Source organism: Salvelinus namaycush, chromosome 9, assembly GCF_016432855.1.
Source record: "Salvelinus namaycush isolate Seneca chromosome 9, SaNama_1.0, whole genome shotgun sequence".
NCBI classification, from domain to species: domain Eukaryota; kingdom Metazoa; phylum Chordata; class Actinopteri; order Salmoniformes; family Salmonidae; genus Salvelinus; species Salvelinus namaycush.
In genome coordinates, this window is record NC_052315.1 from 15,378,397 (window position 1) to 15,393,161 (window position 14,765).

Sequence of the window (14,765 nt, forward strand, 5' to 3'; positions counted from 1 at the left end):
ATAAGTATTTGTTTTAAAAGAAGATTCTGTCAAATATTCTAGGCTTGAACTGAGAGCTTTATTTGTAGTGATCATACTGTCATAATCTTGTTGCTCAGATTTGCTACTATAAACTTTAAATGGACATGCGGGCTCCTGTTGTCTTCTATACGTTTTAATATCGTATGTCATCTTCTATTACTATTGTGTGTGTCTGGTTCCCACCTGCCTGCCTCTAAACTTCACTCCTGTAGTTTCCTTGACATTTTAAGGGGGAAGTGTTGTGAGTTTGCTCGTTTTCAGCTGTTGCTTTGCCAAAACCCACATTCCTAAGTGTCTTCCTGGCACGGAAGCATTTTCTGTTTCTCCTGCCAAAAAAATAAGAAAATCACTACATCACTCTTTTAGTCTGAGACATGAGGGAATCTCGGCCGGCTGATAGTGACATACTGTAGGTGGAATGGAGCCTTGGTCAGGATCTTACTGTGGGTCGTCACTAGTTACCACAGCCACAAAGTAATAAACCCCGCCTATTTTTACAATTTCTCTTCTTAATATGATTTTAAACCTAACCTTAACCACACTGCTAACCTTATGACTAATCTTAAATAAAGACTAAAAAGCTCATTTTTGTTTTTATGAATTAGTACAATATAGCCAATTTTAACTGTGGCTGTGGTAACTAGTGGAAACCCTTACTGTGGGAAGAGCCATGTCATTTGTCCACCAATAACATCAAATAAAATAAAATGTATTTATACAGCCCTTCTTAGATCAGCTGATATCTCAAAGTGCTGTACAGAAACCCAGCCTAAAACCCCAAACAGCAAGCAATGCAGGTGTAGAAGTACGGTGGCTAGGAAAAACTCCCTAGAAAGGCCAAAACCTAGGAAGAAACCTAGAGAGGAACCAGGCTATGAGGGGTGGCCAGTCCTCTTCTGGCTGTGCCGGGTGGAGATTATAACAGAACATGGTCAAGATGTTCAAATGTTCAGAAATGACCAGCATGGTCAAATAATAATAATCACAGTAGTTGTCGAGGGTGCAACAGGTCAGCACCTCAGGAGTAAATGTCAGTTGGCTATTCATAGCCATCATTGAGAGTATCTCTACCGCTCCTGCTGTCTCTAGAGAGTTGAAAACAGCAGGCCTGGGACAGGTAGCACGTCCGGTGAACAGGTCAGGGTTCCATAGCCGCAGGCAGAACAGTTGAAACTGGAGCAGCAGCACGGCCAGGTGGACTGGGGACCGCAAGGAGTCATCATGCCAGGTAGTCCTGAGGCATGGTCCTAGGGCTCAGGTCCTCCGAGTGAGAGAAAGAAAGAAAGAGAAAATTAGAGAGAGTGTACTTAAATTCACACAGGACACCGGATAAGACAGGAGAAATACTCCAGATATAACAGACTGACCCTAGCCCCCGACACATAAACTACTGCAGCATAAATACTGGAGGCTGAGACAGGAAGGGTCAGGAGACACTGTGGCCCCATCCAATGATACCCCCGGACAGGGCCAAACAGGCAGGATATAACCCCACCCACTTTGCCAAAGCACAGCCCCCACACTACGAGAGGGATATCTTCAACCACCAACTTACCATCCTGAGACAAGGCAGAGTATAGCCCACAAAGATCTCCGCCATGGCACAACCCAAGAAGGGGGGCGCCAACCCAGACAGGAAGACCACGTCAGTGACTCAACCCACTCAAGTGATGCCGTCCCTAGGAGGGGTGCATGGAAGAGCACCAGTAAGCCAGTGACTCAGCCCCTGTAATAGGGTTAGAGGCAGAGAATCCCAGTGGAAAGAGGGGAACCGGCCAGGCAGAGACAGCAAGGGCGGTTCGTTGCTCCAGTGCCTTTGCGTTCACCTTCACACTCCTGGGCCAGACTACACTCAATCATAGGACCTACTGAAGAGATGAGTCTTCAATATAGACCTAAAGGTTGAGACCGAGTCACATGGGTAGGCAGACCATTCCATAAAAATGGAGCTCTTTAGGAGAAAGCCATGCCTTCAGCTGTTTGCTTAGAAATACTAGGGACAATTAGGAGGCCTGTGTCTTGTGACCGTAATGTACGTGTAGACCAAATCGGAAAGATGGGTAGGAGCAAGCCCATGTAATGCTTTGTAGGTTAGCAGTAAAACCTTGAAATCAGCCCTTGCCTTAACAGGAAGCCAGTGTAGGGAGGCTAGAACTGGAGTAATATGATCACATTTTTTGGTTCTAGTCAGAATTCTAGCAGCCGTATTTAGCACTAACTGAAGTTTATTTTGTGCTTTATTTGGGTAGCCGGAAAGTATAGCATTGCAGTAGTCTAACCTAGAAGTAGCAAAAGTATGGATACATTTTTCAGCATCATTTTTGGACAGAAAATTTCAGATTTTTGCAATGTTACGTAGATGGAAAAAAGCTGTCCTTGAAACAGTCTTGATATGTTCGTTAAAAGAGAGATCAGGGTCCAGAGTAACGCCGAGGTCCTTCACAGTTTTATTTGAGACGACTGTACATCCATCAAGATTAATTGTCAGATTCAACAGAAGATCTCTTTGTTTCTTGGGACCTAAAACAAGCATCTCTGTTTTGTCTGAGTTTAAAAGTAGAAAGTTTGCAGCCATCCACTTCCTTATGTCTGTAACACAGGCTTCCAGCGAGGGCAATTTTGGGGCTTCACCATGTTTCATTGAAATGTACAGCTGTGTGTCATCCGCATAGCAGTGAAAGTTAACATTATGTTTTCGAATAACATCCCCAAGAGGTAAAATATATAGTGAAAACAATAGTGGTCCTAAAACGGATCCTTGAGGAACACCGACATTTACAGTTGATTTGTCAGAGGACAAAACATCCACAGAGATAAACTGATATCTTTCCGACAGATAAGATCTAAACCAGGCCAGAACTTGTCCGTGTAGACCAATTTGGGTTTCCAATCTCTCCAAAAGAATGTGGTGATCGATGATATCAAAAGCAGCACTAAGGTCTAGGAGCACGAGGACAGATGCAGAGCCTCGGTCTGACGCCATTAAAAGGTCATTTACCACCTTCACAAGTGCAGTCTCAGTGCTATGATGGGGTCAAAAACCAGACTGAAGCATTTCGTATACATTGCTTGTCTTCAGGAAGGCAGTGAGTTGCTGCGCAACAGCTTTTTCTACAAATTATGAGAACATTGACATATATTTTGTGTGGACAACTGCCATTTCAGTTGAATTGCAAGTCAGAGTGCCAGTCATCCAGGCTATCCTTGCATGTCTCTGCCTGGATAACAACACAGCTTCACATGTGTAGGTGTCCATCAAGGAGTTTATTCGCGCTTGTCATAGAGCCCCACAGTGGAGATGTCATAATACCCATAAAATCTAGCAGTCAATGCTAATTGATGAAGACATCATGCAAAACTCAAAACCGTGCCAGTCATCTCCAGTTGCCACCATTGCTAACAGGTATTGCATACATTTAAACTTGCACAAGACAGTTCACAGAATTGTCAATTTAAACAAATGTAGCCAATTTATTCATTACTACATTTATCTAACATTAGATTGTTAATCCAGAGATTCTTACCTTTGCCTCGATTTGGCAGTCTCGTCCAGATCATCGTGTCATTTGTAGTTCTTTATGATAGCCACATTAGCACCTCATTTGCATTTCATTTTGGGGGGGGTGAATATATTTATAAAAGTCACCTTGTCCTAGAAAGATTTACATGGTTATCAGAACATAACACCACGAAACAGAGCCATTATTTTTAAAATATAACTTGGCGAGTCAGTTAAGAACAAATTCTTATTTACAATGATGTCCTACCCCAGCCAAACGATGCTGGGCCAATTTTTTACAATGAAGGCCTAGGAAGAGTGGGTTAACTGCCTTGTTCGGGGGTAGAATGACAGATTTTTACCTTGTCAGCTCGGGGATTCGATCTAACAACCTTCCGGTTACTGGCCCAACGCTCTAACCACTAGGCTACCTGCCACCCCTAAGTATTTCTAAAATCCCCTATGGGGAAAATTAAATGTGGAGAAGTTTAATTTATTTGCCAAAGAAAACAAGTGATAAACAACAATACAGATAAAAACAAATGCATTTTTTTTAAACAGTGTGGTTGGAAGCCCAATATACAATACATAAATACAAAAGCTTTGTTAAAACAGATAATAAAACCTACTAATTATAAATGTATGATCAGTAATCACGAGGGGAAAAAAGTATTTGTTTTGTTTAAATGTGTGTGTGTGAGTGTGTAAGAGTTAAGCTATTTGGAGGAAACACTTAACACAATATATTTACAATATTTCTTACTAGTGAATACAATAAAGTAGGATTTTTTTACATTTAAAGATTATTTGTTTATCTGGAACCATTCAGAAAATGTGGCCATGCCTGAGTTGCCTTCATTAATTAGTGAATCAAAATTCTTGTGTGATAAAATCAAATTGGTATCCTCAGCAAAGAGAATGGGAAGTACGGTAGAAGGCACAGCAGCAAGGTCATTGAAATAGATTAGGAATAACAAAGGTCCAATTATCAAACCCTGTGGCACGCCGCAGGATATCTTGGCCCTGGTAGATGCACACCCGTTTGCATAAACAAATTGTTCTCTATAATAAATTATATGTATAATCATGAAACACGTAATAATGCAATTTAGAAAGTCATATTTCATGATCAACCGTTTCAAACGCTTTGGATACATGTAAAGAGATGCCAAGAGCGTATTGATTGTTAAGGGCTGTAAATATTTTATCCACAAGTTGCAAAAGACCCATATCTGTGGAGTAGTTTTTACGAAAACCATATTGGTGCTCATATAGAATGCAGTGTTGATTTAAATGTTTCAACATTCTCTTATACACCAATTTTTCTTGGATTTTAGAAAAACACGGTAGTACAGATATTGGCCGATAATTTGTAAAAGATCTTGGATCCCCAGTTTTATAGATGGGGATAACTTTGGCAATTTTCAAATCTTTAGGAACAATACCATAGATTTGGTGAAGATATACATTAGAGGCTCAGTAGTCAAGGAAGACACTGATTTCACCAAAGAGGCACCACTCTCATCATGACCTGCTGCTGATATCTTTAAGTTACCAATTACCTCCATCACCTCAGGAGGGTCAAACTGAGCAGAGAAGGGAAATGTCCCTTAATATAATCCAAGGGATTTCCATGAGTATTTTATTTTTGTTTTTATTTTTGTATTTTTTCTCCCCTTTTTCTCCCCAATTTCGTGGTATCCAATTGGTAGTTACAGTCTTGTCTCATCGCTGCAACTCCCGTACGGATTCGAGAGTGGCGAAGGTCAAGAGCTGTGCGTCCTCCGAAACCCAACCAAGCTGCACTGCTTCTTGACACAATGTCCACTTAACCCGGAAGCCAGCCACAGCAATGTGTCGGAGGAAACACAGTACACCTGGTGACCGTGTCAGTGTGCACTGCGCCCGGCCCGCAACAGGAGTCGCTAGTGCGCGATGGGACAAGGACATCTCTGCCGGCCAAACCCTCCCCTAACCCGGACAATGCTGTGCCAATTGTGCGACAGAGCCTGGACTCTAACCCAGAATCTCTAGTGGCACAGCTAGCATTGCAATGCAGTGCCTTAGACCACTGCGCCACTCGGGAGGCCCCATTTCCATCAGTTTTGCTAATTTTCTTTGACAGAGAGGAACCCACATTCACAAAAAAGTTATTAAATTCACATGAAATAACATCAGGATCACTATAGGTCTTATTTCCAAAAATAAATTGAGATGGGATAGTAGTAGATGCCTTTTTTTCTTATTCAACTGTTGATTGAGGATTTTCCAAGTACTTTATATTATTTAAGGTTTCTTGGAATTTGTTAGTCAAATATATTTTTGGGGATATCCAAAGTAGGTGAGTAAATTTGTTCTTATACTTTGTTTTCAGATGTAAGTGTGAGGTCCTCTCTTACAAAGAATTGAAAACGTTTATGAACAAAAATGGACACTCATCCTCCCACTCTTGATATTCTACACTGGTGAACAGCATTATAAAGGTAGGAAATAAGCATTTCTTGGAATTAAATCATCTGCTATAAAGGTTGTTAAATTTCTTAACATTATATTAATCGCAAGTGATAGACTTATTTCTGGTCAATTTCAGGAAGTTTGAATCAATCATTATATCTATTGTTGGCTTCATTAATATCTAATGGGTTAAAGACCATGTTATCAGGGTTGATATCCTGCCCAACTAAGAGAGATACACAGTCGGAATCATCCAGAGAGTGAAACGGAAACATAGAAGTGCATGCCTCACATGTCCAATACAACCATACATTTGTGTTAGTTTTATCAATAGGGGTGCACTTCCCATGGAATGCACATTGACACAGTCCACATAACACCACTGAAGACTTCAGAGGGTTATGACGTTTTGAGCAATGTGTGTTTTTGGTCATGAGGTTAGGTGAAACACATGAACAAATTATAGTAAATATACAGTGCATTCGGAAAGTATTCAGACCCTCTAAAACAACGATATGCCACACCTGCCAGGTGGATGGATTAGCGTGGCAAATAATATCCTGCCCAACTAAGCAAATAAGAAATGCTCACTAACAATTATGTAAACAAATTTGTGCACAAAATTTGAGAGAAAGAAGCTTTTTGTGCATATGGAACATTTCTGGGATTTTTTATTTCAGCTCATGAAACATGAGACCAACACTTTACATGTTGCGTTTATATTTTTGTTCAGTTTAGATAACCACCGTAATAGCCCTCTTATAGAAAGCTGGTCAATGTCGTTGGCCTTGACTATATGGCATTGACTATATGTGTCACGTTCCTGACCTGTTTTCCTTTGTCTTGTATTTATTTAGTTGGTCAGGGCGTGAGTTGGGTGGGTTTGTCTATGTGTGATTTTCTAGGTTGGGATTTTGTGTTCGGCCTGGTATGATTCTCAATCAGAGGCAGCTGTCAATCGTTGTCCCTGATTGAGAATCATACTAAGGCAGCCGGGGTTTCACGTGTGTTTTGTGGGTGTTTGTCTTCCGTGTTATTTTTGTACCACACGGGACTGTATCGTTTGTCTAGTCTGTTCCTGTTCGTGCGTTCTTCGTTTATATGTAGTTCTCATGTTCAGGTCGGTCTACGTCGTTTATTGTTTTGTTTTGTAATTTCTCAAGTGTACTTCGTGTTCGTCTTCAGACGAAGAGGAGGAAATCAGCCGTTACAGAATCACCCACCAACCAAGGACCAAGCGGCGTGGGGGAAAGCAGCAGCAGCGATCGCAGGATTCCTGGACATGGGAGGAAATACTGGATGGTAAAGGTCCATGGGCACAACCTGGAGAATATCGCCGCCCTCGTGAAGAGCTGGAGGCAGCTAAAGCCGAGAGGCGGCGGTATGAGGAGGCAGCACGGAAACAGGAGCAAAATCTGGACTACACTACGTGGGAGGAGATCGACAGGTGGGCGATCGACCCAGGGAGAAAGCCGGAGCCCGCCTGGGATTCTTTGGCGCAGTGTGAGGAGGGATACCGGCGAATGGAGGCAGCACGACGACGCGGTAGGAAGCCTGTTAGTCAAGCCCAAAAATTTCTTGGGGGGGGCTAAAGGGTAGTGTGGCGAAGTCAGGTAGGAAACCTGCGCCAACTTCCCGATCTTACCGTGGAGAGCGAGAGTACGGGCAGACACCGTGTTATGCGGTAGAGCGCACAGTGTCTCCTGTACGTGTGCATAGCCCGGTGCGGGTTATTCCACCTCCCCGCACTGGCAGGGCTAGATTGAGTATTGAGCCAGGTGCCATGAAGCCGGCTCAACGCGTCTGGTCTCCAGTGCGTCTCCTCGGGCCGGCATACATGGCACCAGCCTTACGCATGGTGTCCCCGGTTCGCCTACACAGCCCAGTGCGGGTTATTCCACCTCCCCGCACTGGTCGGGCTACAGGGAGCATACAACCAGGTAAGGTTGGGCAGGCTCAGTGCTCAAGGGAGCCAGTACGCCTGCATGGTCCGGTATATCCGGCGCCACCTCCCCGCCCCAGCCCAGTACCACCAGTGCTTACACCACGCACCAGGCTTCCTGTGCGTCTCCAGAGCCCTGTTCCTCCTCCACGCACTAGCCCTATGGTGCGTGTCTTCAGCCCGGTACCACCAGTTCCGGCACCACGCACCAAGCCTCCTGTGCGTCTCCAGAGCCCTGTTCCTCCTCCACGCACTAGCCCTGTGGTGCGTGTCTCCAGCCCAGTACCTCCAGTTCCGGTACCACGCACTAAGCCTCCTGTGCGCCCCCAGAGTCCTGTGCGTCCTGTTGTTGCTCCCCGCACTAGCCTTAAGGTGCGTGTCCTTAGCCCGGTACCTCCAGTTCCGGCACCACGCACCAGGCCTACAGTGCACCTCAGCCGGCCAGAGTCTGCCGTCTGCCCAGCGGCGCCTGAACTGCCCGTCTGCCCAACGCCGTCTGAGCTGTCTGTCTGCCAAGCGCCGCCTGCGCTGCCCGTCTGTACTGAGCCTTCAAAGCCGCCCGTCTGTCCTGAGCCTTCAAAGCCGCCCGTCTGTCCTGAGCCTTCAAAGCCGCCCGTCTGTCCTGAGCCTTCAAAGCCGCCCGTCTGTCCTGAGCCTTCAGAGCCGCCCGTCTGTCCTGAGCCTTCAAAGCCGCCCGTCTGTCCTGAGCCTTCAGAGCCGTCCGTCAGTCAGGAGCCGCTAGAGCCGTCCGCCAGACAGGAGCCGCTAGAGCCGTCCGCCAGACAGGAGCCGCTAGAGCCGTCCGCCAGACAGGAGCCGCTAGAGCCGTCCGCCAGACAGGAGCCGCTAGAGCCGTCCGCCAGACAGGAGCCGCTAGAGCCGTCCGCCAGACAGGAGCCGCTAGAGCCGTCCGCCAGACAGGAGCCGCTAGAGCCGTCCGCCAGACAGGAGCCGCTAGAGCCGTCCGCCAGACAGGAGCCGCTAGAGCCTTCCGCCAGACAGGAGCCGCTAGAGCCTTCCGCCAGACAGGAGCCGCTAGAGCCTTCCGCCAGAAAGGAGCCGCTAGAGCCTACCGCCAGACAGGAGCAGCCAGAGCCTACCGCCAGCCATGAGCAGCCAGAGCCTTCCGCCAGCCATGAGCAGCCAGAGCCTTCCGCCAGCCATGATCCGCCAGGGCCAGCCAGCCAGGATCCGCCAGGGCCAGCCAGCCAGGATCCGCCAGGGCCGCCAGCCAGCCAGGATCCGCCAGGGCCGCCAGCCAGCCAGGATCCGCCAGGGCCGCCAGCCAGCCACGATCCGCCAGGGCCGCCAGCCAGCCAGGATCCGCCAGAGCCAGCCAGCCAGGATCCGCCAGAGCCAGCCAGCCAGGATCCGCCAGCCAGCCAGGAGCTGCCAGAACCATCTGTCAGTCCGGTGCTGCCCCTCAGTCCGGTGCTGCCCCTCAGTCCGGTGCTGCCCCTCAGTCCGGGGCTGCCCCTCAGTCCGGAGCTGCCCCTCAGTCCGGAGCTGCCCCTTAGTCCGGTGCTGCCCTTTAATCCAATGGGGTTTATATGGAGGGTGGCCATTGGGAGGAGGCCACGGAAGCGGGGATTGACTATGGTGGGGTGGGGACCACGACCAGCGCCAGAGCCGCCACCGTGGACAGACGCCCACCCAGACCCTCCCATAGAGTTTATGGTGGTGCGCCCGGAGTTCGCACCTTAAGGGGGGGGTTCTGTCACGTTCCTGACCTGTTTTCCTTTGTCTTGTATTTATTTAGTTGGTCAGGGCGTGAGTTGGGTGGGTTTGTCTATGTGTGATTTTCTAGGTTGGGATTTTGTGTTCGGCCTGGTATGATTATCAATCAGAGGCAGCTGTCAATCGTTGTCCCTGATTGAGAATCATACTAAGGCAGCCGGGGTTTCACGTGTGTTTTGTGACGAAGAGGAGGAAATCAGCCGTTACAATATGGACTGATTTCTTATATGAACTGTAACAGTAAAACATTTGAAATTGTTATATGTTGCGTTTATATTTTTGTTCAGTACAGTCTGAAAAAGGCCTCCCAAATGTCCAACTGTATTCTGAGCAAAAATGGAAATGATGTCAAGAAGTGGTCCGTAGTCGCAGATATGTTGGAGAGATCGCTACACACTTCCGAACTCAACTAGCTCTTTTCTGTCCATTACCGGCATGCCGGTTAAATATACACTGCACATTTCAAACGTTACCAAAGCACAATTTCAATGCTCTGTACTGGTCTTGTTTATTCTTTAGGAGACTATAGTTGAATATTGGAGCACCCATTATGTGAGGTGGCAGAGACCCTTTATCACTTTGGAATTAGACCCTTAGCGCTTTCCTTATCTCTTTGTCCTGTTTGTTCAGACCTCACTATCTTCCACCCTCACCCCTCCCTCTGTCTCTGTGCCAGTAGGTAAGTAAAGGATTAACCCAATAACATATCATTCGTCCCTTATCCTTCATTTAAACCGTCTGTCCACTAGATTGGCTTCGTGACAGCTCCCCCTCAGCCAGTTTCATCTAGCCTACACCAATAACCCTAAGGTCAGATCACTTATGGGTGTCCATTGCTTTGGTTTGAAGCCAAAAGACATTTGAGAGGAAAGTCATATGAAATGTAAACGGGTTGCAATGATCAAGTGATTGACTTAAGGTTGTGGTTCACATTGTGTATAGTGTAGTGAAGTTACTCAATTCACCCTGGCCGTTCACCACCAGTGGGTTGCGTCTACCTGTGATGCAAAGTAGCTTGTTTGCTCTACAATGCTTACCACACTGCACATCAGTATTGCATAACACAGAGAAAATATAGTTCCTATGTGATCAGGCTTGTTTTTTCTGTCCATGGCTAGAAACCTATTTTTCAGCCCGTTAGTCTTGGCGTTAGAAACTGAATTAGTCACGACATCATCAGCAATTATACCATCACATGAATCATAGACATAAACAACATAGTCCCAAAGTTGTTGATATAATGGTGATTCATATGATGCAACGCTTCAATGTTCCCTATTAACATTCAGAATGATGAATGGATGACCTAACACATACAGTCCCAATCAGAATGATTAATCGATGACCTAACACATAGTCCTCATTCCTTGCTGTATCTTGCCATTTCTGTGGGAAATCACAGGTGTTGGACACCAAAAAAGGCATTTGAAGCAGAGGAACCACAAACACCTCCCCCAACTAAATGTATTTTGTTCAGGAACAGGAAACCAGTTTGCTGTTCTGCCATGGTCTGTCTGTCATGGAATATTTCCAAATATAGGGAAGCACATTTTGTGCACCATTGTTGAAAACCACTGTCGTGAAGCTTAATCCCTGGCTTATGAAATTTTATTGTGAAACATTGGGTGCAGCAAATTGGCATAAGATAAATAATTATGTGCAATGCATCCGACTGTTGGATGATTCAACATGTCTGTTTAACTTGATATTATTTTAAATGTAAATCAACATAGCATTTTTGGTCCATAGCCTGTAATCTTACAGACCAGAATATGCTGAAATGTAAATGTCTTGTTTTATGGTTGCAATGAACAGACAATAGTCTTGTTACCATAGTGCAATAAAAGCCGATACAATATGATATGATGTCATATTGCTACTATTTTGGATCCAACAACTGGAGTGACATAGTTGCTCTCTGTGCCAGAAAATCATATTGAGTGAGTCGATATTGAATGACTCACTTCTACTAATAAAACTGCTCATCTTGTGGTTATTTCTTGCACGTCTTCTGAAACACAAGCCCATGGAAGTGACAAGTTTTTCCAGTGCCGTTTTTCTTTTGCCAGTGCCGTTTTTGCCAGTGAGTAGAGAAGCATCATGAACACTATCATGGCTGGAGTCATAGGCCTAGGGTCAAAAGTAGTGCATTATAGTTATAGGCTAGCTAGGGTGTCATTTCAGAGGCAACCTAGTCTGTTCAACACCTGCTTGGAGAAGGTGTCTTCATATCCCTGTCAGTGTGTGCTATTTATTCGAGAACACTGTGTTAAGCTTATGTTTTTTCTGACCTAGATGTGACCCAGGTCTTATTCAATCGAAATGTAGACCTTTCCCCTTATAGCATGTGCTAGGTCTTTCTAGCTTACAGTCATGCCAAGCTTGACATGCCTTCTTATGAATTGCTGTGGTGTGAGTCACTTGAGAATAGTACAAAAAGATCATGGTCATCCTAGAACATGCTCTGAGCAACATTTTCTACAAATTGCATAGTAGTCATGTAAACCAGGGCTGTTCAGTCATGAGTGCCATAGATTTCCCCCTTATATTTGCATTTCTGACTGAAAAAAAAAAGATGTCTGACTTATGGGTCGTTCCACGAATAGGGTGCGTTTTACATTCTTTAGACACGGGCGGCAGCGTAGCCTAGTGGTTAGAGCGTTGGACTACTAAACGAAAGGTTGCAATATCAAATCCCCAAGCTGACAATGTACAAATCTGTCGTTTTGCCCCTGAACAAGGCAGTTCTGTTCCTAGGCCTTCATTGAAAATAAGAATTTGTTCTTACCTTTATTTAACTAGGCAAGTCAGTAAAAATAAAAAAAAATGTACGGTCATTTTTTTTTTTTAAATGGATCATATACATCTATGCTCTAACTCAGCCATACTCATTTGGATCCGGAACCAGAACAGGGCCAAGACAGACCCCCCCCCCCCCCCCCCCCCCCCCCCCCCCAATAAAACACAAAACAAAAACAGAAAACGTTCAGGATTGAACAAACATAAGACATGGAAAATTTGTAGAATTGCAGGAAATTAGCTTAAAAACTTCAACATTTTCCCTTCACTCAATGGCATAATGTATAGAATTGCAGGAAATAAGGTTTGAGTAAAAAAAAAAAGTTAAGGGGTATGAATGCCCTTGTATATATTTTTTTAATGTGATTTAATGATTATTCCCATTTGTCCCTCAGGTTTAAGGTCAACCCTGTAACATTTTAATATGGTAAAACTATTCCTTAAAAAATGTATCTAAATCAGAACAAACATTGAACATCTAATTGTCAAATCATAGTGTGAAAGCAGTTCGCTGGTTCTACTCTTTTTGGCTATTTTCTGGTGTTTTGTTGGGAAAACTGAGTGTGTTGAGCATAATACTTAGTGGGCACACACTTAGCTAATGGGGATCCATAATAAATACAAATAACTCGTCAACCCTGCTACCCATAGATAGATTGGCTAGAAGCCTTTTTTTTTTTGAAGGGAAATATATAGTGAGGGAAATATAGAAAATAGTTTATCTATGTAACACACTTGTTACTATTTTTACTTTCTCTTTGAATACTTTTTGAATTTGACACATCAACTGAAACCAGCATGTAGACTGTCTGCAACCAACCAACCATATTGGCTAACCAACATGAGAAACAATGTTGAAGCAGTGGCTAGATCTTTTTCTCACGTTCGTCTCTTTCCCACAGGCCCTGGTAAAGCCATTACGGTGTGGTCCACATAGAGATCTCCACCACTTCAGCCGCTAGTGCCTAAGTACGGCGCTCACAGGGACTCTCCACTGGCCTTCCCTTCCCTGCACAGAGAAACAGTACTAGAGACTTCTGGCTGTGGACAGTGTCCGAGTGAATGTTTCATTGCTCTAAGAACCCCTCCCGCTCTTCGAGGACCTAACTTACCTACCCGTCAAGAGAACGCTCCTGCCGCTGAGTTAGCTGGTCAGGCATTTCATCCAGGCCCTCAGCATCAGGACTTAGCGAGGCGGCAGCCCCCACCAGCCCCTGTGACTGGAGCTATTCAGGGGGAGGAGGGGAAGGAGACCCCCGGCCGGTGCAACACTTTCCCTTGAGATGAAGCTTCAAGCCGTGATGGAGAACCTGCACAGGCAGCAGAGGGCCAAGTTGCTGATGGAACTGGAGCAACAGCAGCTGCAGCAGGACGGCGCTCCGCAGGGTCACGGCCGGACCACCGCTGGCGTTGGGGACCAGCTGATGGGAAGCCCCGCCCCGGAGTCAGAGCACGCCCAGATGGCGGCCCTGGCAGCCATGAGGGCGGTGGCGGCCGGGTTGCAGAGGGCCTCAGACAGCCCCATGTCAGAGCGCAGCAGCGGGGGAGAGGACGAGGAAGAAGAGGATGATGATGAGGAGGAGGAAGGGGAACAGTACAAAGATATGATGGGCTCTGAGGAAGAGGAGATGATGTGAGTAGGACTGCCTCATGCTTATACATGCTTATACCGGGCCAGTATCCGATAGGTCGCTAGTTTGAATCCCCAAGCCTTGAGCAAGGCACTTAACCCTAATAAATCACTCTGGATAAGAGTGTCTGCTAAATGACTAACCTTGAATGTCTGACTGGGTGCTTTGCTCTGGTCTAGGGTTTTGTTTGACCTTTGTAAGTTTATTAAAATGTTCCCAATCTTTACCATTTAGCCTAGCCTATATACTGTCACGCAACACCTTTTTAAAGTTTCAATCGTGTGTTAGCTGGCTTTCGATCAAAATAATTATTGCCCTCGTGATTACACGAGTGCTTACACAAGTTTTATTTAAATGTTTTACCTTTTATTTATACAGGTCAGTCAATTAAGAACAAATTCCTATTTACAATGACGACCATGTCCAACACATCAATAAACAACAATTACACAATACATATCTATATACTCATCATTTACACAATACATATCTATATACTCATCAATTACACAATATATATCTATATACTCATCAATTACACAATACATATCTATATACTCATCAATTACACAATACATATCTATATACTCATCAATTACACAATACATATCTATATACTCATCAATTACACAATACATATCTATATACTCATCAATTACACACTACATGAAAGCAAACGCAA

The 14,765-nt window shown here is 45.1% G+C and overlaps 1 protein-coding gene across 2 annotated transcripts in view; it reads left to right on the forward strand.

Moving 5' to 3' along the window:
- arid3a (AT rich interactive domain 3A (BRIGHT-like)) overlaps window positions 1-14,765 on the forward strand; it is a 53,031-nt gene that overhangs the window by 13,845 nt on the left and 24,421 nt on the right. Inside the window, exons 2-3 of one of the 2 annotated variants that reach the window (XM_039000938.1) lie at window positions 5,895-6,003; window positions 13,355-14,085. In XM_039000938.1, coding sequence (XP_038856866.1) covers window positions 13,736-14,085 — 350 coding nt within the window. In that variant the 5' untranslated portion in view covers window positions 5,895-6,003; window positions 13,355-13,735. The remainder of the gene's footprint in view (window positions 1-5,894; window positions 6,004-13,354; window positions 14,086-14,765) is intronic. The other variant, XM_039000937.1, reaches the window with a different exon arrangement.